The sequence below is a fragment of the Marmota flaviventris genome, chromosome 2 (genome assembly GCF_047511675.1).
Source record: "Marmota flaviventris isolate mMarFla1 chromosome 2, mMarFla1.hap1, whole genome shotgun sequence".
Taxonomy (NCBI): Eukaryota; Metazoa; Chordata; class Mammalia; order Rodentia; family Sciuridae; genus Marmota; species Marmota flaviventris.
The window spans coordinates 63266610-63287831 of NC_092499.1; the positions used below are offsets into that span (position 1 = coordinate 63266610).

The 21222-nt window shown below is 45.2% G+C and overlaps 1 protein-coding gene across 5 annotated transcripts in view; it reads left to right on the forward strand.

Annotated features, from left to right (window-relative positions):
• Positions 1–20162, forward strand: part of Slc8a3 (solute carrier family 8 member A3) — a 113689-nt gene extending 93527 nt beyond the window's left edge. The window contains exons 2-7 of one of the 5 annotated variants that reach the window (XM_027929548.2): positions 2594–2700; positions 10088–10105; positions 14039–14163; positions 14703–14802; positions 16520–16795; positions 19786–20162. In XM_027929548.2, the coding sequence (XP_027785349.1) occupies positions 2594–2700; positions 10088–10105; positions 14039–14163; positions 14703–14802; positions 16520–16795; positions 19786–20162 (1003 nt within the window). Of the gene's footprint in view, positions 1–2593; positions 2701–5060; positions 5165–10087; positions 10106–14038; positions 14164–14702; positions 14803–16519; positions 16796–19785 lie in introns of all 5 variants that reach the window. The other 4 variants (XM_027929550.2, XM_027929549.2, XM_027929551.3 and 1 more) reach the window with 4 other exon arrangements.
• The last annotated feature ends 1060 nt before the right edge of the window (positions 20163–21222 follow it).

The following is a 21222-nucleotide window of genomic DNA, read 5'->3' on the forward strand; positions in this document are numbered from 1 at the left end:
CTGTCCTCGTTTCTCTGCCCTCAACTAAGAAGTCAGTGGCGGCTGCTTTTCTGTTATCTGTTCACCCAAAATTAAAACAAGCACAAGTCATGCAGGATTGGGTGACACAAGGTCTGCCCTGCCCAGACCCTGTCGCTGCCGGGAGCCAGAGGCCAGATTTTGAGAGAACATGAGAGGTGCTCTCTGTTACCGTTCGTCACACTCCAAACCCCTCTAATAACCCATTTGGGATCTCTCCTCCTGTTCTTTCCAACCTTTGTTGACCTGACTTCTATTTACAGCCTGTACCACCTCTTGGATCACCAATTCTTTGTTGGTGTACCCTTATTTTCTGACTAAATGGCTGGAAGCTGTTAAGATCCTCTTCGATATTACTCTCCAACTACCAAACTGAGGTCATTATTACTCTCAGTAATGGTGGTTCCTATTTATTAAACAGAACACACATCCTGTCAAGAACTTCCTGTGCATTATCTCATTTAATAACCTGGAGAAGTAGGTATTGTTATTCCATTTCACACATGAGTCGTGGAGAACTTTGACAAGATGCCCAAGGTCGCCCTGCCAGTGATGGAGGAAGGAGGGATTTCAACGCAGACCTTCGTTCTCCACATCCTGGGGGGAAGGAGGACAAAGTGTCATGGCTTTCAGAAGGCTGCTAGTGGTGGCTCATTGGGTTTGTCAGTACCAGGCCTGGCAAGAGATGAGGGTCTGCTTTTGTGGAAGTTCAGTTGGCAGGGCTCGGGGCGTATTAGTAATTGCTGTTACATTCACCCCGGGGAGTGGTGGACCCCGATCTCAGTCGGCAAGATCAACATGGTAACCAGCAGAGACTCCGTAGACATCCAACCGCAGTGCTCATGGTGACTTGGGAATGCTCAGGAAAGCAAAGAGGTTGACCCAAGTTAGACTGTAAAGATATTCCTACTCTAATAAAAAGGAAGGGAGGAGCTGAAGGCTTCCACCTTCCCAACAAAGGTCATGCAGGCCTCAGGCAGCAGAGCCTGGAAGGGGAAGCACCCTGGGAGCAGGCCAGGGCTCCTTGGGGGTCTCTCCACTGCCCACTCCATCGGCAATGCCTCATATCCTCCAGGAGAGGCCAAAATGTCTTGACTGGGGTCTGATCCCGAAATGTCCGCTCATGAGGCTACAACGGGGGGAGAGGCCCAGGCCTGCCTCTGTTTTTAAAGCAACTAGTATTTTTTAAAAAAGAAGAAGAAATGTAAAAATCAGGGGTTTTAAAGTCAACTTATATTTTTAAATGTTCACATTAACAAAACACCACTTTTCAACACACAGAGCAGTGTAATTGGTGAGTCACAAGATCCCTGTAGAATCTGGGGTGCCCTAGAGTTAAGAGTCCCACCTATGTGTCCCTCCTGTGCCTGTTGGAGCTCCTTTGGAGATGGACTCAGTGGCCTTTGAGGCCTGCCATGAACCACCAGGATGCATGACTCGTGTGGAACAGCCCCCAGCCCCTACAGGCCCCTCCCTGATTGTCATGGCCCCACAGAAAGGGTAAAATAGCTGGACTTTTTTAGGCCTAGATTCCCAAGGCCATTTGGGGTCTGGGGTCTGGTCCTGGAATGTCCTCTCTTCCTGCTCTTTCTATAAAATAAATCTTTTAAATTAGTATCAGCTGGTTTTGAAAGTAAAACAAACAAATCTCCCTAGTTCCAAAAGCAAGAGGGATAAGGAAACCAACATTATGGGAAGGTGCTAATACCTGAGCCTTTATAGATATACAGTAGTCCCCGCTCCTTATCAACAGAAAACTCTAGAAAAGAAAAACAACTCATAAGTTTTAAATGCCTTTTATTATATCGTTATAATTATTCTGTTTTATTACTAGTTCTTGTTAATCTCTTGTTGTGCCTAACTTATAAATTAAACTTTATCATAGGTATGCATAAGGGGAAAAAAAGCATAGCATATGGAAGATTCAGTACAATCTGTGGGTGCAGGTAACTACTGGGGTTAGAAGGTATCTCCTGTGTATTATTCAATTGCTCAAAGTTCCCCAAGGATGGTATAAGCATTGTTATCCTGTTTGTGTATCAGTTAAATTATTCATCTGAGCTAGGCTCAGTGGTGCACACCTGTAATCTCAGCGGCTAGGGTGGCTGAGGCAGGAGGATCTCGAGTTCAAAGTCAGCCTCAGCAATTTAGCGAGGACCTAAGCAATTTAGCAAGCCCCTGTCTCAAAATTAAAAAATAAAAAGGGCTGGGATGTGGCTCAGTGGTTAAGTGCCCCTGGGTTCAATCCCTGGTACCAAAAAAAAAAAAAAAAAAAGTCTGAGATCACACAGCACATCCGTAATTAGAACACAGAGCCTTTGACCATAAAGCCCGAGCTCCCTCCAGTCTTTGAGTATGGTCACATAGTGTAGCTATGTGAAGCACATGAGCAACCCACTGAGTCTGGAGGGGGCCCTGGGCAGTCACTCTCCCCCATGCCACCACCTCTGTGGTGTTGGGGCAGACTTGAACTTCTCTGCATCTTTTTGCTGTTTCCTTCTCTTCCTGTTTTTTCTCCTGGTTGGTTTGCCCCCACTCGGCTCCTGGCTTATGATACTTATTTTTCCATCCACAGCAAAACGATTCACATCAAGGTAATTGATGATGAGGCGTATGAGAAAAACAAGAATTACTTCATTCAGATGATGGGCCCCCGCATGGTGGATATGAGTTTTCAGAAAGGTGTAGTACCCTGTCCTCCACACTAACATTAACATTCTTCTCTCCTTTCTTCCTTTCTATAACCCCTCTCTCTCCTCTTCCTTCTCTTTCTTCTACCTGAGTCTCTTTCCCTGTTTCTTCTTTTCCTGTTCTCTGTTCACTTTTCCCTCTCCTCTGTCCTCTCTCTCTGTTCCCAGCTCTCTCCTAACACCTGCCAACTTGTCACATGGTATCCAGAAAAGGGATGCTCGAGAACCAATGGCAATTTTTCTGGGATGAGGAGGGGGAGGGAGGGAGAGAGAGAGAGACCCCTGCCCAAGCCCCAGAAGTATGGAATGTGGATTCTCAGCTTCTCTTGAATGACTCAGAGCACAGGAAAGAGAAAGGGCAGCAGCACAGAGGCGGGCAAGAGGCAACACCAGGAAAGAGACTCAGCACAGATTGACGGGGACAGTTATTCCCAGGGCTGAGCTTAGAGTCCTCAAAAGTTGAGAATCTGTGTTTTTGGGGTCTTGGTTCATTCCACTCCCCAAACAGGCCTCAGGAGCCGTCTGACCTGCCACATCCCTACTATTAAGACTTAGTTCTCTCCCTGACCTTGACTGAGCTGGAAATACCAGTCTCCGTCAAAGATCTGCCTGCCTTACTCTACTTTCCCACTCAGAGCAGCTAGGTGTGCAGGCAGATTTGGAGTAGTGGGCAAGAGGATTCTGATCTTCAGGGAAGCTTCTCCAACAAGTTCATAGAACTGCTCAGAGTGGATGGAGTCCTTTGCCTTCAACTTACACGACTCTGTACATCCCATGGCCTCCACTAAGCAGGAAATCTTTTCCATCTAGATCATACCATGGAGGAGGCAGCTACTAGATTTGGGGGGCAACGTTCTTTGGCCAAGTCATCAATCATGTCCCTCTGGGCCAGGCTTATGGGTGCAGAGCTCCCGATTCCTGTCTCTGTGGCAGAAAAACAGTCTCACTCACATCTTATAGATAGCCCAGGACCCCATATCTAAGGAGAAGAAATCACCCCCAAATGGCTCAACAAACAGTGAGTATTGTCTTTGGTTCACAGAGCAAGGTATGAAATGGTGTCCAAGAAAGGGCCCCAGAGGTCATCAAAGATGTACTTTTGAAACACATGCATGCACGCACACACATCAAGTCCTGTGCCCAAAAAAACAGCTCAGATCATTTTACTACTTTACTGGTAGCAAGGCAGAGCATGTCTTTAGAATATCACAGGAATATCAGAGGATCTGAGGACACATATAAGCTGTCATTCATTCATTCTCTTTGCACTTTGAGAGAATTTAGGTCCCAGCCAACTGCTCCTCTCAACCCCCCAAAAAAACTCAGAAAATAATAATTCCAGCTCACTAATTGGGCCTGCTAACCACCATTGTGGTTCCATGAAGGACCAGGAGACAGATATGCCCAACCTCTCCAGGTGACAGTGAGCCTGAGCTAGCCTCCAGCCAGTCTTTGTAGGGTAATGACTTTCAAGAAATTTTGCTTCCCTGAATGATATGCTTGTAAAAGACACCATGCCTCTTTAAGATAGCCAGAGATGAACAGAAATCTCACTACCTTGTGCCCCAAACCCAAGTGAATCAGCTTTTATGAAGCCAGACTTAGGACCAACACCCCATGCAATAGAGGTAGAAATATAATGGATTCTTGTATCATATTGTGGTTAGTATTTGTTTATTCTGGTTCCCACCTGATAGCACAAGTCCACTATCAAATAAAGAATGAGAAAGACAGTAGACTTCTGATGCCCATTCTTTCCCACTGCTCTCTCTCTCTCTACCTTTCTCATAAATACCTTTCCTTTTAAATTTTTCTTTAAGAGACTCATGTGAGAAGTGGGTACAGACACAAAAAAAGAGATATAAGTCCTGGGTTCCACAGACGTATTTGCTGTGGTAGAAGGTTCTGCGTCATCCCAACAGGCAGGTAGTTGACCTGCAGCCTAAAAGAAATGGCACTGTTACCATGTGACACCCTGTGGAATGTGCTGCCCCACTCACCTCCTACTAACCCTCGGCAGGACCTAAAAGGACTCCTCCCACCATCATCCCCAATCTCCCTCCCCGTTTCCTTCCTGTCCCCCTGGCCCCTCCCTTTGCCCACCTGTCCTGGCCTCCTGGCTCCCTTTCCCTCTCACCCACAAGAACAACTGTGATCAAGGAGACAAGAAAAGCCAAGACCATTTTTTATATGAGAACATCACAATCCACCATAGTCCTATCTAAGGCCACCGTGGTGGGACAGGGTTGCATGTGCCAAGAGTGACGGGGAATGATTTTAAAGGCTATGCTCCAGGTGACCGACCAACCTGCCCACCCAGTCGACACACTCTCTCTCTTGTTGTCCCTACAGGAAAACCATAAGGGTTAAAATAGTAGATGAGGAGGAATACGAAAGGCAAGAGAATTTCTTCATTGCCCTTGGTGAACCGAAATGGATGGAACGTGGAATATCAGGTGTGAGATTCTTTAAAAACAAAATAACAACAACAAACCAAAAAAAGCAAAAAAGAATTTTTTTTAAACAATCCAAAAGAAAAAAGCAACTCTATTTTTTTCTCCCCCTACCCTGTTTCTTCCCTCCTCCTCCTCATCCTTTCTCCTTTTGGCCAATGGACTTTTTAATTCTTTTTCCCTCCTGTATTCTCGCTCTCACCCTGTTTCGGTCTCATCTCTGCCTTCTTAGCCATAGTTTATTTCCAAAGTCCTCCTTTCCCACCTTCTGGGCAGCACTGGGGCCTCAACTCCTCATGACCCTGATGAGTTACTTCTATGTGTTGCTACACTTATCCAGTTACCGCTGTCCCCTGCACCCCACCCCATACCGTAGCCTGTGATTGGGAAGACTCCTTGATGGGTGGGGAGGAGAAGAAAAAGAAAGGAATGTGATGTGCTGCATGCCTGTGCCCCTTCCCTGCCTCTTACCCTGCCACCCCTCACTCTCTAGCCAGGATTGAATATGGGAGGGTGGGGGATGGGGGTGGGGGCTCACGTTGCCATGATGCTTTGACAGTTTTCTGCTGCATCCTTCGACCTCTAATGAATGCTTGGCAGGCTATTCACTTGCAAGAGTGGCCCATGGGCCCCTCTGCCCTTCATGGAGGTAAGTGTGTCATCTGGCTATTTCCCAGTTGGGTCAACGGTGGCATGGGGAGGTATACCAGTTGTCAGAGGCTTCTGGAGCTCTCTGAGAGAGAGAGCTGGCTCCTGAGGCAGTCCTGCAACCTGGAATCCTGAGCTACTCTTCCTCCCCCCAGCATCCTATCTACCCCATTCTACCCCTCTTTGAATCCCAAGGTAGGGTAATTAATTCAAGCTACTTTGGGATAATACAAGCTTTAAAGCAAAAAAACTGATAGTCTTCAAGAGAAAAAAAGTAAGTCCAGATGTGAAAATTCCCCTAGCCAGTAAGCCCTGGAAATAAACTGACTCTAAGTAGGCCCAGAGGATTGATTATGGATTTACTAATCGAAGGGACTCTAAATGGTGTAGTCTCTGCTGCTGGTTTCTTAGGGTAGCTATTGAATACAGCTAATGGATGGTTCATGTACACCTACCTTAGCTTGGCATCCACAAGTGAGGATATTGCCTAAATCCCTCAAATAACCTTTATCCCACACTAGAGAAGTGGCCCCTCCTCCTCCTCAGGACATGCATCTCAGCATACCTGCCAGTGGTTTATCCCTAAGGGGCTGATTATGTTACAACCAGGGTAGAAGGAAGGAAGTGTTTCTCCCCTTGAAGAAAATGATTGAAGCTACCCCTTTGAAAGAGTCAGAGAAATGGATGTGGGAATGAGTAAGCATGCTCTAGGGAAATACCAAGAGGAGGACCTTGGTACTCCCCTTAAGGGAAGAGATGCTGCTGGGAGTCTCATGGAGAACGGAGCAGTGAAATTCACCCGTTGTTCAAAAAGGACAATCATTTTGCAACCACTTCATATTCGTGTAACAAGGAACAGCAAGAAGCCAACAGACCCAAAGGATTGGGCAGCAGCACTTCCCAAGGCTCATCTATAGCTCTTCTCAGACCTGTTTGTTTGATCAGTTCTTTCCATCCTCTGGGGACTACCTGAAGAGCTAAACCAATTCTGTGCCATACTGGCTTGGACACATCTGGTGGTGTACGGGTAGACACCCTCTGGATCTTCCATAGCTTACCTTCTTCTTGATCACCTAACAAGATGCTGCCATCAGCTGACTGCCAAAGAGAGAGAAAGCATATCTCGTGCCATTCCACTGAATTTCAGCCAAACGTCCAGTTCCTGCCACTAAGGAGATTCTCAGAAGTTGTGTCAGCACCTTCCTTACTTCCTTCTCACCTCCCTTGTGCATTTATTCCACCTCTTCATGATTGGTTGGAATTAGCAAATACCTGAGGCCATTGTAAGCTAGTATCATCAATTTCCACAGTTCCAGCTACTTAGGTAAAAGTCAAAGCAGCCCAAAGGATCATACAGGGGAGCTGGAAGGAAGGCAGAGGCTCCACCAGGAGGAAAGAATTGAACACCATCTATGCCTTTGTTCCAACAGTAAATAAAGTCTTCTCTTCTCCCTCCCCTAAAACCTCTACCAACTGCAGGACAGAAAGTGACCTAAGATAGGTCTTCTGCTCTCCAGAGACCTGGCCAAATGCAAATACCTATAGCTACTCCCCATTTGAGGACACCTTTCCTTTTTACACTGGATTCTTTGTCAGTTATCAGCAAAGCCCTGGTGAAATCTACTCTTGAGGGAGAGTATAGGTGAGAAGGCAAATATTTCAGCAAGCTCTCTGTGGGATGTACCTCCGTATCTTCCCAATGACCAAGATCCTAAGATGGAAGCAGACAATAAAAAATTTGTCAATTTCTCAGCCTCCTGCCCTATGGCCTAGGGAGTTGACTTTCAGGTTTTTTTGGGGTTTTTTTTCCCAGTTCTTCTTATATATTGGCATCAGACCACCATAAGGTGAAAGGTCATAAAACCAGATTGTCTAGACTCAGAATCAAATGAAAACCCATACTGATTTGCAGAATTCCCTGCTGCTCTCGGAGTGAGAGACAGTACAGTGGAAATTGCTTTTCATTATCACTGCTGTATGGGAGAGTCCTAGGCACTTAGAATGACATACTCTCTGAATGGTCAAGATGACAATTGCATTTTTTTAAAATAAAGGACAGGATTTGAAATAGAAGACTATATTCTTGGCAAACAAAACAGACTTCAGAAGTGATATTAAAAGCTCTGAACAATCTGTGGTAGAGAAAAAAGGAAGGATAAATAGTAAACATGGTTGCCCTAGAGTGGAGTAAGTCCTGGAGTCTACGAAACTGGCTTCTGAGAGCAGCAGTGAGCAGCTTCTTCAGGGCTGTTGGGCCTGGACCTGGTCACTGGAAGTCTCAGGAGGGGAAGGAAAACACTACCCTCCAATAACTGGGCCTATTTGTTCCTCCTCTTCCCACATGTAGGGGCACCCAGACAAATACCCCAGCTGCTTCCTAATTACTCACAGAGCTATACTCTTTTCTGTTTGTGCCTGGAGTGTATGAGCAGGGTTAAATGACTCTCAAGCTGACCCTGGTGGCCAATACAGGAGAAAGTTCCACTCCAGCTTCTCTCATCAGCAGGAACAGGAAAAACACCCTCAAGGTATTGCATCACTCAAAGTTGGCCTTCCTGGATCTCACAGACCCATCTGTAGCTGTTTAATGGGAAGTCTCAGATTCCTGCCGACAATGGCCAGAGAATGATGCAATTCCAGCTGATGGCAGGCCTTCTCTGTGCTCTAGGAATGAGCCTGGGTTGGAATGGACATCTGAGTGAAAACCAGAGCACTAGGACGTTTTTGGAAGAACTTCCTTGGTGTGTGTCCTGCCTGGGTATATTCATGTGTTGGGATCTCCAGCCTTCACTGGAACTTGGGGAACAGGAGATGCTCTCCCAGGCAAACCCATGGAAGGAGCAGAATAAACAAGCTCTCTTGTTCTCTATCTCAATGTAGTGAAGATAGGCATCGATCCATTACTTCTTTAGAATTCTAAATGGAAGATATCAGGAAGAATCAATTGCTGTTTTTATGGTGTGCAGATTCTGGGTCCACATGTCTTCAGTGGCTATGAATATGGGATGATAGATCCCAGGCCTGAGTTGCATTCCTAGAGATTCCTAGAAAAAATAAGTCACAACTCCCTTCCACCACACATACACATACTCCTTCCACCCATCATGGAAGGGTGTTTCCAGACTTATCTGACAAGCACCAAGTAGTGAGGGGTTTTACTAAGACACTATCAGAATAAAAGCATGGTATGTCATAAGTTGTTTTTTTTGGAGGAATGTTGAAGTCTTAAAGAGTTTAGCATGAGTACCATGCTATAAATTCAGATAAATGCTGTAAATTCAAGGTATATAAATTCAGAGACTAGGGACAACTTGTGTTGGTTATATCTTGGCTCAGTGTCCCAGTCCATCTAGGGAACTTTCATTTGTCACCTCTCTTCTCTGACAGTCTCTCTTCTCCAGAATATATGGACTTTGATTTCACCTGCCCTTTCTGGAAAAAAGAAGGCCACCCCCCATAGATGCAGCATCCATGGAAAAGATGATTGCAAAAATAGATGGTGAAAAACAAAACTTTACTGAACACTATTAGATGCAGGGACTTAATGGACCCAGGTGACACAAAATGATAGGAGTCCATGTCCATGACCCTAACCTCCAGGGCATATCTATAAAAAAGACAAACCATTTCAGGAAAACATTCTGAAGGACTTATCTTTTTCTCTAACTCATTCTTTTAGGAGAAATAAACGTGGTAGCTCAGATGCACTTCGTGGCCATAGAAACCTATGGGCACTGGAGAGCAGATCATAGATAGTCTGATTGTCAGGTTAGGAATAGATCTCATAAAATCGGGCACCATTGCACTCTTGCACACTACTACCTGGTTCCCTGAGGCCCCACTCAAGCCTCATGGACACACTCCCCACTGATGAGCCAGCTCCTCTAGCAGGTTGCAGTCCACCTAGTTTTCATGATAACTGGATTCTCACTTCTTCTTTTCAGACTGGATCACGAGTAACCTACTCAGTCTCTGTTCCTCTCATTTGGTTCCCCCATTCCTCCATCCCTAGCTCTCCAAGGTTGCAGGGAAGGTGTGGGGATAACTCTCTTAACTTCTCGGCAGCCTTTGCAGCTGCTCACACCTCTTGCTGCTGCTACTGCTGCGCATGCTCCAAGTGCTGCTTTTCTTTGCATGCATCCCTCAGCGCTCACCTACTAAGCTCATTGCTTTTCTTATGCTGCTAGCCACAACAAAGTCTGGGGATGCTTTCAAGATGGGACCTTAATGTTCTTTCCTTTTCTTTCTTCCCTTTGTCTGGTACCTATTTGCAAACAGCGCTCCTGTTATCTCCAGGTAAGAGGTGTCTTTCCCCTCTTTCTCAGTTCTTGCCAGTGCCCTTGCTTGGTTTAAGATCAGTGTTCTTTGACTTACTTAATAGGAACTACAGGCTCAAGTGAACTTGACCGGTTCTCCTAAGGAATGAGAGATTTATTTCCCCACATGAAATAATTGTGAGGAAGTAAACAATTCCATGAGTATCATTTCTGTCCGTGCATGTGACTAAAGGCATAGCTGATCCTCTCTGGGACCAGGAAGAGAAACTTACCAAGGAGATGGTGGATAGTAGACTTGTACATCTGAATTCATCTGTAACTCAGGTTGTTGGGGAAGAGAGGGTGAAAGTCAAACCTGGAACCTCCTAATAAGATTGTAATGAGATTTAAAAGAAAATTCTGGTCCCAGGGATCCAAGAGGAAATAATAAAAAGTAGCTGTGAGAGCATAAAAAGCATTTTTTTATAAATAACCTGAAATTTTACCAATCCTGGAGATCTTCTATCTCATCACAGATGAAACCTAAATTACTAGAATTTTGATGCATTTGTCATTGACCCTTAAAGTGACATGTGCCATGAACAATGGGAAGAGGAGTGGGCACAGTGTGGCCCATAGACATTTTAGAGAATTTATTTTGTGGAGATTCTCTTGGAGAATCTAGATTCTGTGTAGGATGTACACCTATTTTGAGAGTGGGCTGGTGTGACTAGAAACCATTCACAAACATCCAATGTTATGAGCAGATAGGAAAGCATTTCCCCATATCTGGCAATGCCATAACTCTTGATGCAGGCAGAATGGGCTCCACAAGAGAGTTCCAATGTATTTTTAAAGAATGTATTATCTCTCATCCATTCTTTGAACACAGAAAATTTTAAGGTTATTTAAGAGGAAAAGCATCTAAAGAGTTCATAGTCATACTCACCTACAGGCTACACTCTGGGCTTAGGAGGAGGCCATCGACATAGTAAGGACATTTGCCTCCTTGGAGCCTAAACAAAAAAAAATGTAGGTAATGCTTATATTTTACTTTTGTGGGGAAAAAAAAACATTGTTCCAGTTTCCTTGGCTTCTTGCTATACCAACAGGACAAGGGCCATACCCAACAGTATTTGTCATGCTTCTCCTGGGGGATTGATCTCATAACAATGGGTCTTCTCCATTTCATTCATCCTCTTGGGATGAGAAGATATTTGGATTCATCTGTTCCAGATCTTGCCTCTACCTCATACACATATGCATACAACAAAGATTGTGATTGACCTTAAGTTTCTTTATACTTTTAACACACTTTCAAATATCACTAGAAGCTAAAAATTGGGGGAGACGACACTTTTTCTAGATATTTCAATCCATGGACCTTTAATTTAGAAGGCTTTGATTAGGCTTTAAATTCACTGGGAAACTCAAATTCTTATTCCTGGCAGGATAGACTGAAGTGGCTAAAATGCCTGGTAGCATTAGACACAGAAAGTAAATATGTTCATCCCGAGCTACCCACCAAGCTCAAGGGCCTGGGAGTGACAGCTCTGGCCGCATCACCCCCACTTCTTGGTAAGGATACTTGTAGAGAATTCACAGCCTTGTCTGGCTTGGCAAGTTCTTTGTTCTTCCAGTACTTGTCCAATCTTCCATCTTATTCATATTCTTTCCCTCCCTTTCTTTTTGCTCCCACTTATCTTTTTTCCTATTCCTAGAGCTGGGAGTTTGTTTAGTCAGTCTGCATATCAGGATCACCTGTTATTTATTCTCTTGAAGTTCTGAGGAGTTCCATCAACAAGTGATCAGACTCACTATAATCTTTTAAGCTGGAGACTTAACATTCTCTCAAGAAATTAACTTGATCTGAATTGAAAGCAATGCTTATTACTAAAATAGAAAAAGGCAGGAATTGCTGCCAAACCAAGATGCTAAATCAGAGTTTATATAGAGGCATGTGAATCAATCAATTAACAGATAAATACAGAGTGCCTCGTGTGGGGTTGTAGGAGACCTAAAGATAGAGCATTGGTTATTTGTCAAAAAGATTTTTTGCTGAAAGCTAAATGGAAAAACTGGCTGTCACCACAGAGGTGGACAGGTCAGTAGGTAGATGAATATCATGCCAGATGGATACAGGGATAGATTGATAGCTAGACAAGGGGTTAGACAGGTACATTTCTATGTCACTGGAGAGCTCATTATATTGGTCTAAAGTTCTTATGGCACATGTAAAAGTAAGACATAGGGGAACTGGGAGGGAGGGGTGGAATAACACTGTCACTGCTAAGACAGGCATCATGATATGGTGCCAAACCCTGAAAGAAGAGGAAAAAACTATTCCATTCTTTGAAGGAATCTATATGTCTTTTTCTAAGGGCTTTTTTCCAGAGTGACATGCAGACTGATTTCTAGGATTTCTGGCCTTGTGCATAGCCAGAACCCTAGATGCACACAGATATACCTTCAGAATTAACTAACCAGAGAACCAGAATAAATGAATTAAATGAAGTTAGGTTGCTAGCAGGTGTCTTCTGACTTGAAAATATACAGAAGGACATACATCCTTGAGAAATAATTGTTTCCAAAAGTGGCCACCAGAACTAGAGGGGGGTTAGGACCATGGACAGCTCCCACGAAATTTTGGGATTGCTTTTTATATTTGATGCCAGGGACAGTAGTAAAACAGCAAGTGCAGAAATCAGAGACTGTGAACATTCATACTATGTTAAAAGAAAGAAAGAAGAAAAAGAAAAATAAACGTTATATAAAAATACAAGGCTCTCTCTTTTGTAACTTACATTCTTGGTTTATGGTCTTTTCCGTGAATTCTTTTCATTGCAACCTCAAGAACTTGAGCCTTGCCCCTCCCCTTGCTTCACCAATTCCCCAGTGAGAGAGAGAAAAAAAAAGATCTTCTGGCTTCTGACCCATCTCGTCCTTGAGATTATCCAAGGACTAGTGAATTCCCCTGGGAGGTTTACTGTGTGGAATGAAAGCAATTAAGGAGCCGAATAAAAGAATTAATTGCATGTGAGAATGTGGACTTGGATGGGAAGATGTTTAAATGAGCTTTGAAAGAAACAGGCCGCCAAGAGCGATTTTCTAATCAAAGGGGAATAAAAAGATTCAATCTCTATTTCACTGTAATCCAGAAAACATGTCTTCATGGTGAAGTGGTCTTAAAATGGACTCACCAGATGAAGCAGAAAAAAAATGTCTAACTGTACAACACGAGAATGGTAAATGAGTCAAGATGCTGAGGGACACAGAGAATGCCTCCAAAGAAAGTAAAGGAAGAACTTTATTTTATGTTTGAATAAGTATTTGTATTCCAGAAGAAATATGCCTGATTTGTATGGAAACACTGGGGATCATTCATTGGAACACCATGATATTTGGGGGGAAATCTTCCAAGTGTCACCATGAAGACAATAGTCTCTTGTACAAAATGTAGACATCCTAGAAACCCCCTTTCTCCTTTCCAGAGGGGAGAGAACCTGCAATGTTGGAAACAGATGTTGATGTGGACCAGCTGTTCCCTTTGGATAATTGTGCCTCCAAGAATTCTTACATGAAGTTAAACAGGCCCAACTGTTCAAAATAGTCAAATATCAAGAGTTCAACTTTCTTTACTAGCTCCCCAACATCACACTGAATGCTTTGCGGGACTTTACTTGGTGCTATTTCTCAGAAGGTCTTTGAGTCATGTTGCCCACACAGGTATACAAACAGACTTCTTATCCAAGCCTACAAGAACCCTCTCCTGGCCCAATGGTCATGAAGTATTTAGCACGATATAGAAAGAGGCACTAAAATGCACAAAGTCCCCATTCCCAAGAGCTATTTGTTTTGTACCTATTGCGCATGTCTAATATGTTGAGCTTTAAATTGCCAGGACATGGAAAAGGTTCTAAAGCTTGTTTGATTTTCTTTTTTTTCTTTTTCTTTTTTTTTTTTTTTTTTGCAGAGGTGACAGACAGGAAGCTGACTATGGAGGAAGAGGAAGCCAAGAGGATAGCAGAAATGGGAAAGCCAATATTGGGTGAACACCCCAAACTAGAGGTCATCATTGAAGAGTCCTATGAGTTCAAGGTCAGGCCATCAGTGAGGTCTAATAATAGATTAATCAGGATGGGGGCAGAAAACCTGGGGTTCTGCTCCAGTTTCACCACTAAATATGTGAAGTTGAAGCTGAACAAATCACTTACCCACTCCAGGTCTCTCTTTCCCCATTTGTAACCTGAAACAACAGTGCTGGAAATATTGTGAGAAAAAAAAAATAATACAGAATGTGGAATGAATAGCTAGAAAGATGGTAGATGTATCATCACAATTGTTTAATTGTATCTTTAAAACAAAGATACTAAAACTCAGTGGTGTAGGGCAAGGTTTATTGACATCAGACCCTATTCTCTATTGTATCACTCCAAATATCCAATGTCAGGAGTCATAACCAAAAAAAAAGGCAAGTAGAAGATTGCCCCAGAGGATTTAAACTAAGGTGGCTGCTCCCTCCATAACTTCCAGAACTCCCAGAATACAGGGCATCTTTCATTCCTCTAAAGCAGCAGGCTCCTCCTTGGTTCTGGGCACTCTAACCTCATGAGTTCAAGTTTTTCTCTCCCTGACAGACTACAGTGGACAAACTGATCAAAAAGACAAACCTGGCCTTGGTTGTGGGGACCCACTCCTGGAGGGACCAGTTCATGGAGGCCATCACTGTCAGTGCAGGTAAGAAGGGTCTAAATATGGCCTTGCTGGGAGAAGCAGACAACCCAGGAGAAGCAAGAGCACGGCACCATCAGTGGCTCACCAGTTTCGGGGGGGGGGGGGGGTGTGAGCGGGGGGGGGGGGCTGCATTCCATCTTCCTAGTCCTGGTGCTCCGTGTTCAGCTGCTTCACTGGGTCACTTTGGAAGAGGATGGTGGGGTGACTAAAAAGAGTATGGCTATGTCTGGCCTCAAATCCTGGTCGTCCTATGTGGGCCAGAGCAAGTATCCTCTTTGTCCTCCATGTCCTCATCCCAAAAGGGAACTATCACTACATTTCTCAGAAAAGCAGAAAGGTACAGAGTCAGGTACAAAACAAGTACACCACAATTTTTTTTTTTTTTTTGTCATTCCTTCTTCTCATTAACTTGATCTCCCTTTTCTATGAAATGAGGGATGATTCTGATCTCACAAGATAGGGGTCAGGAGTTTTCAAAATGCTTTACATTGACTCTTGAACAAATCTCCTCCCTGGATGACTCCAAACCTCTACTTCAGCATTTACTGACAGATCCCTGTGCAGTGACCCACAGCCCAGCCAGGAGTCCCAGAGGCCTGCAGGTACATTAGAATGGGAATGAACAGAGTCTCCCAACCACCCCACATTGCCTCTCAGCATCACTGAGGCCTCTTTGTACTGCTGAGCACTACTGGCCTTGTCTTTTTTCAGGAGGTTTTGTTGTCATAGCAACTCACAGGGTCGCATCCCCAAGGCCCCAGAGCCAGAGCAAAAGTACAGCCAGGAAGAAAGGTTTGCTGCTGCTGCTGCTGCCCTACTTTCACATCGATCCTTCCATTGCCCCCTCTGATGACCTGACAGTGCCCCTCAAAAGACAGTAAACAGAATGTAGTCCCCAGAATCTACCCTTCTCCTTTTACCAATGCAGGAACTGAGGTTCAAAAACAATAGATAATGTACCCTAGTTACAGATTTTCTTTATGGCAAAACTGGAATTGGAACCCGGTTCCTGATTACTGCTCTTTAGAAACTCAGCTTCTACCCATTATGCCCAAACGTGATGAGCTGATCTTGACCAGGAACTGAGAGGCAACAGCACATCTCTTCTGAGATGCTGAATGGGCAACTCTGCTCATGTTTCCTGGCAAAGACAATCGGGGCCCATCCCCACTCTGTCCCATGGGGTACTTGGAAAATGGTACTGGCTTTCTGGTATACCTGCATGATCTGGAATGTCAGCCTTCTGAGGATGGATAATGACCAGACGTACGATGTTTATCACAGCAGCCGGTCCTGATAATCCGAGGGGAGCCTCATTGGCATCCAGTGAAGAGTGAGCACACAGTGCATTTTGTTTTCTGGGCCTCAGAGTCAAATGCAGACTGCTCCATCCTCCCTTCCTCCCCTTCCATGATCTTGCTCTTCTCGTGTTCTCCCACCCTGTCGACCTCTTTGTCTCTTCTCTTCCTTGTTCCCTTGCTCTTTCTCCCAGTCTCATTTTGTGCCTGCATCCAAATTGACAACCAAATGACCAAATTGTTTCTCAGTTCCTGGCTGTTTTCCAATGACCACACCCTGTGTGGGTCACCATATGCCCAGAGAGAGCTGTAGACCCCCTCTGGTCAATGATGCCTGCAATGTGAGATGGACTTGATTTTCTATGAATGAGGATCTGATCTCACTCACTGTCCTTTCTGGGACCTGCTTATCTTGTCTCCAGCAGGGGATGAGGATGAGGATGAGTCAGGGGAGGAGAGGCTGCCATCCTGCTTTGACTACGTCATGCACTTCCTGACGGTCTTCTGGAAGGTGCTGTTTGCCTGCGTGCCCCCCACGGAGTACTGCCACGGCTGGGCCTGCTTCGTGGTCTCCATCCTCATCATCGGCATGCTCACCGCCATCATCGGGGACCTGGCCTCCCACTTCGGCTGCACAATTGGTCTCAAGGATTCAGTCACAGCTGTTGTTTTTGTGGCATTTGGTACCTCTGTGCCAGGTGAGAGAGAGGGGCTTGAGTCTGCAAAGGGGAATGGCCTGGTTCACATGATCCCTGTGCTCTGCCTCATCTTCTTTCGCATCTCAGATCTGAGTGTAACAGAGCCTCTGTGCCTACAATGCACAAAAGTCAATCAAGGGGATGAATGACAATTTAATAAGGATGTCTAACATTTATGGAGCACTTTTGATATGACAGGCACTATGTATGCTAAAAAATCTGCATCCCTGCCATGCTCACCAAGACCTTATTAAATAGGGAAAGTTATTATCCCCACATAACAGGTGAGAAAACTGAGGTCCATGGAGCTTAAGCTACCTGCCCAAAGTAAGTGGCCCAAATTTCTTAATCTCTCTATTACATTAACAGGGCACACAAAAAATGTAATTCAAAGAAGGTAGACACTGTTCTTCCATTTACCCCTGGCAGTCTCTGAGAGATGAAAGATCAACCTGCCTGAAAATGTTACAATAGAAATGTCTACAAGCATTCTTGGTCTCTTCTATTTGTAAGGACACCTGTGAATACAAAGTGTCCCCTAGCAGGACAGGCAAAGAAAGCTTAGTGAGATTTGCCCTTTCATATGATGAATTGCATACTATTTATTTTCTTCAAAATACTCAAAGACTAACAGGAGTAGGTGTCACTAATTCATTTATTAGACAAATATTTACTGAGCTCCTATTACGCCTGATACAGTAGAGTGCTAGTTGCTGGGGCTGTTAGGAGAGACTACAGATGTTGTTTTAGCTTTTTTGCTGCGGTAACAAAAAGATCTGACCAGCACAATTGTAGAGGAGGAAATGTTTATGTGGGGGCCCATGGTTTCAGAGGTCTCAGTTCGTGGACAGCTGACTCCATTCCTTGGGACTCAAGATGAGGCAGAACAACATGGCAAGAGAGTATAACAGAGGGAAGTGGCTCTCATGATGATCAGAAAGCAGAGAGAGAGAGAGAGGCTCCACTTGCCAGATACAAATATATACCCCAAAGCCACGCCCCGATGCCCCACCTCCTCCAGCCACATCCCACCTGCCTCCAACCATCACTCAGTTAATCCCATCAGGGATCAATTCACTGATTAGTTTAAGGCTGTCACAACTTAACATCCCCTCCTCCATCAACCCTATCACGTGGTCTCACATGTGAGCTTTTGGGGGACATATCATGTATGAGATAATACCAGATGTGTTTCCTTTCCCAACCCAAGTTTATAATCCAGGTAAAGGAGAAAGACTACATTCAAATGCTGTGATTAAAATCATCTCAATGAGTGCTATAAAGAGAAAGATATAAACCAGGGAGACTTGGGCTAGGCTAGGGTCAGGGATGGCTTCCAAGGGAAATCATATGGAAGCTGGGCCTGAATGAGAAGCAGGAATTAACTAGTGCAGCCTTACACAATTAATCAAAAGCCTTATACAATTTGGTTGGGACCTCCAGGGCATCTGAACCCTGAACTCCTCCCAGCTTCAACTGCCCTAGGGAGAAGCAGAGGATATCCTCCTATTCGAGGGGTGAGGCTGAATCTCACTGGGCAGGAATCTGCTGGCTGAACCAAGGGAAGCCCTCTCTGAACCAAGAAAATTTACCCTCCTGGAGAGTAACTAAATCTGTGTCAAACTTTAGGAAAACCTCTTCCCCAAACCTCAGCACAGACTGTGGGATTATTAGTGATGCAAGAGGTTTGGCTATCATGGAAATAAATTGAGTGATAAGAAATTAGAGCCAGGCACAGTGGTGCACATCTATAATCCCAGCGGCTCAGGAGGGCAAGGCAAGAGGATCGAAAGTTCAAAGCCGGCCTCAGCAGCTTAGCAAGGTCCTAGGCAACTTAGCAAGACCCTGTCTCAAAATAAAAAATAAAGAAAAGGGCTAGGGATGTGGCTCAGTGGTTAAGCATCTCTGGGTTCAATTCTTGGCACCAAAAAGAGAAAAAAAAAGGAAGGAAGGAAGGAAGGAAGGAAGGAAGAAATTAGATGGATGATACAGGCAAGATTTAGCATATGAGATGCCCTGTGATCACTGTTCTCCAGGCATTGAGAGACCCAAGCCATCAGAGGAAAAGGAGCAGATATGGGGGAAAGAATAGATGTGGGAATAAATAATAGAGGATTGAGTGCAAGGTCACGGGCAAGAAAGGGCAAGAGGTTTTCTCCAGGAGATCTGAGAAAACTGGCAATGTTGAGGCAAGACCAGAGAAAACAGCTGGGGAGGTGTCTTGAGGTATTTCCAAGTCCTGGCAATTGGTCCAAAAAGTAGCTAACAGCCCTTGGAGCATTGGGAAGTTGATGCTATAGTCCACACATCTGATTTCACAGCTGGCTGGTGCTCTTTGGTTGAAGGTCAATGGTAGGAACCTTACATGAAGGTCAAGTTTCTTGCTAACTTCCTTTGTGACCTTGGGTAGATCCTTGACCCTTATTTTCCTTACCTACAAAATAAAAGTAATGGGCTAGATGTCCCTGGCGATCCTCCCTGGGCCTACAACCTGTGCCAAGATCCAAAGTCAAATATCCTTCAAGTCTTTGTGATCCATATACTAATAGCAAAGAGACAACCCCATCTTCCTTGAGTCTACAGCTCACCCTGCTTGTCCTTGGTGCCTGAAAATCATTGCCCACCCCCGAGCCTATAGGCATTGCTCAGACAATTATAATCAGGCATCCACGTTAAGCAGCTTCCCAGGATGTCAAAGTTCCCTGGGCAGACATTCTAAAATGGCGAACTCTCCTTAAGGAAAAAGTAATCAAAGGAGAACAATAAATCCATTTGGTGAATATCAGGACTGGGTGGTTCTTAGTAATCTTTCAGGACTAGGAAGCCCGAATCAGCAATGGGAACTGCCTAAGGCCACACAGCTCATTAACGGACAGAGCGGGCAGTGGCCCCTTAGCTCCTGCTGCCAGGGTGCCCTGGGGCATACTTGAAGAAAGGCCCTCCACATCTCAGACTCCCACCAGCTCCCGTTTGTCTGTGTCCTTTTCCAGATACATTTGCCAGCAAAGCCGCTGCCCTCCAGGACGTGTACGCAGACGCCTCCATCGGCAACGTTACCGGCAGCAATGCCGTCAATGTCTTCCTGGGTATTGGCCTGGCCTGGTCCGTGGCCGCCATCTACTGGGCCCTGCAGGGACAGGAGTTCCACGTGTCCGCAGGCACACTGGCCTTCTCCGTCACCCTTTTCACCATCTTTGCATTTGTCTGCATCAGTGTGCTCTTGTACCGAAGGCGGCCCCACCTGGGTGGGGAGCTCGGTGGCCCCCGCGGCTGCAAGCTGGCCACGACGTGGCTCTTTGTGAGCCTGTGGCTCCTCTACATACTCTTTGCCACACTGGAGGCCTACTGCTACATCAAGGGGTTCTGAGCCCCAGAACCAGGCCTCCGGCAGGGCAGACCAAGGACTTTCTTCCAAGAGAAGGGCACTTTCCCAACAGTGACCTTCCCAGGCTGAGCAGCCCTGCGGAGGCAGCATCAGGGCCGAGCCCCAGGAACTCCACCTGACCTAGGCCCTGGCCACACTCTGAAAGGGCCAAGTCTTCATCAGATAGAACGGAGGAGACACCCACTTTCCAAAGTATTTCATTAAATACAAACCAACAACAGCAACAGATCCACCTCTGTCTTCTCACTCCCACTCCTGTCCCTGACCCAACAAAGGGCAGACCCTGTGTCCTTCTAGTCCACCTTTGGATTATTCCTTTGCCTCGAGTTTCTCTGAGGACAGGGTTTCTCCTGTCTCTCCACTGGGATATGTCACGATTCTCCCATCCAGCTGGTGAGGTGTGAACATGAACCAAACCATGTGGCTGGTCTGGGTTCTCTTTTTATCCCAATCATTATGGTGATTGTTTTCATTTCTCCCATCGGGCTTTGCCGGTTGTTTTGTCTTGTCTTTTCTTTCTGAAGTTACTGACAAAGTGCCATGAAAGAATCCCAGGTCCAAGTCGACAGATGGAGGCATGAATTTTCAGAAACGCACCTCCCGCTTTCACAGGGTCACAGAGGTCCCGCGGCTACAGCAAGGTCCTGTCTCCCATCTCCTTTTTCTCTCTGTGTTGTTTGGAGGACTGGGTGGCGTGAGCAGAAATGAGCTCGCACACCAACATGGAGAGCAGGTGGAGCTTTATTTGCTTGCGTTGAAATCAAATCAAAACCAAAAAGCAATTGTCCTCTTCCCTGTTCACGTCTCTCCAGTTCTATATTTCACTGTGTCTGTGTCTGTATGTGGATCCTCCTGCAAGAAAATCCACCAAGGGGGTGATGGGACAAAAATAGAAATCGTACATGATGACAAAGGGCAGCTGAGGAGACAAAAGGGGCACATGCCTTCTGGAACATCTCTGACTTTGTATCTGAAGCAGGAGAGAAGAGGTGTCCAACCAATGAGATCTTTAAAGAAAAAGATGATATTTAAAATGTCAGCC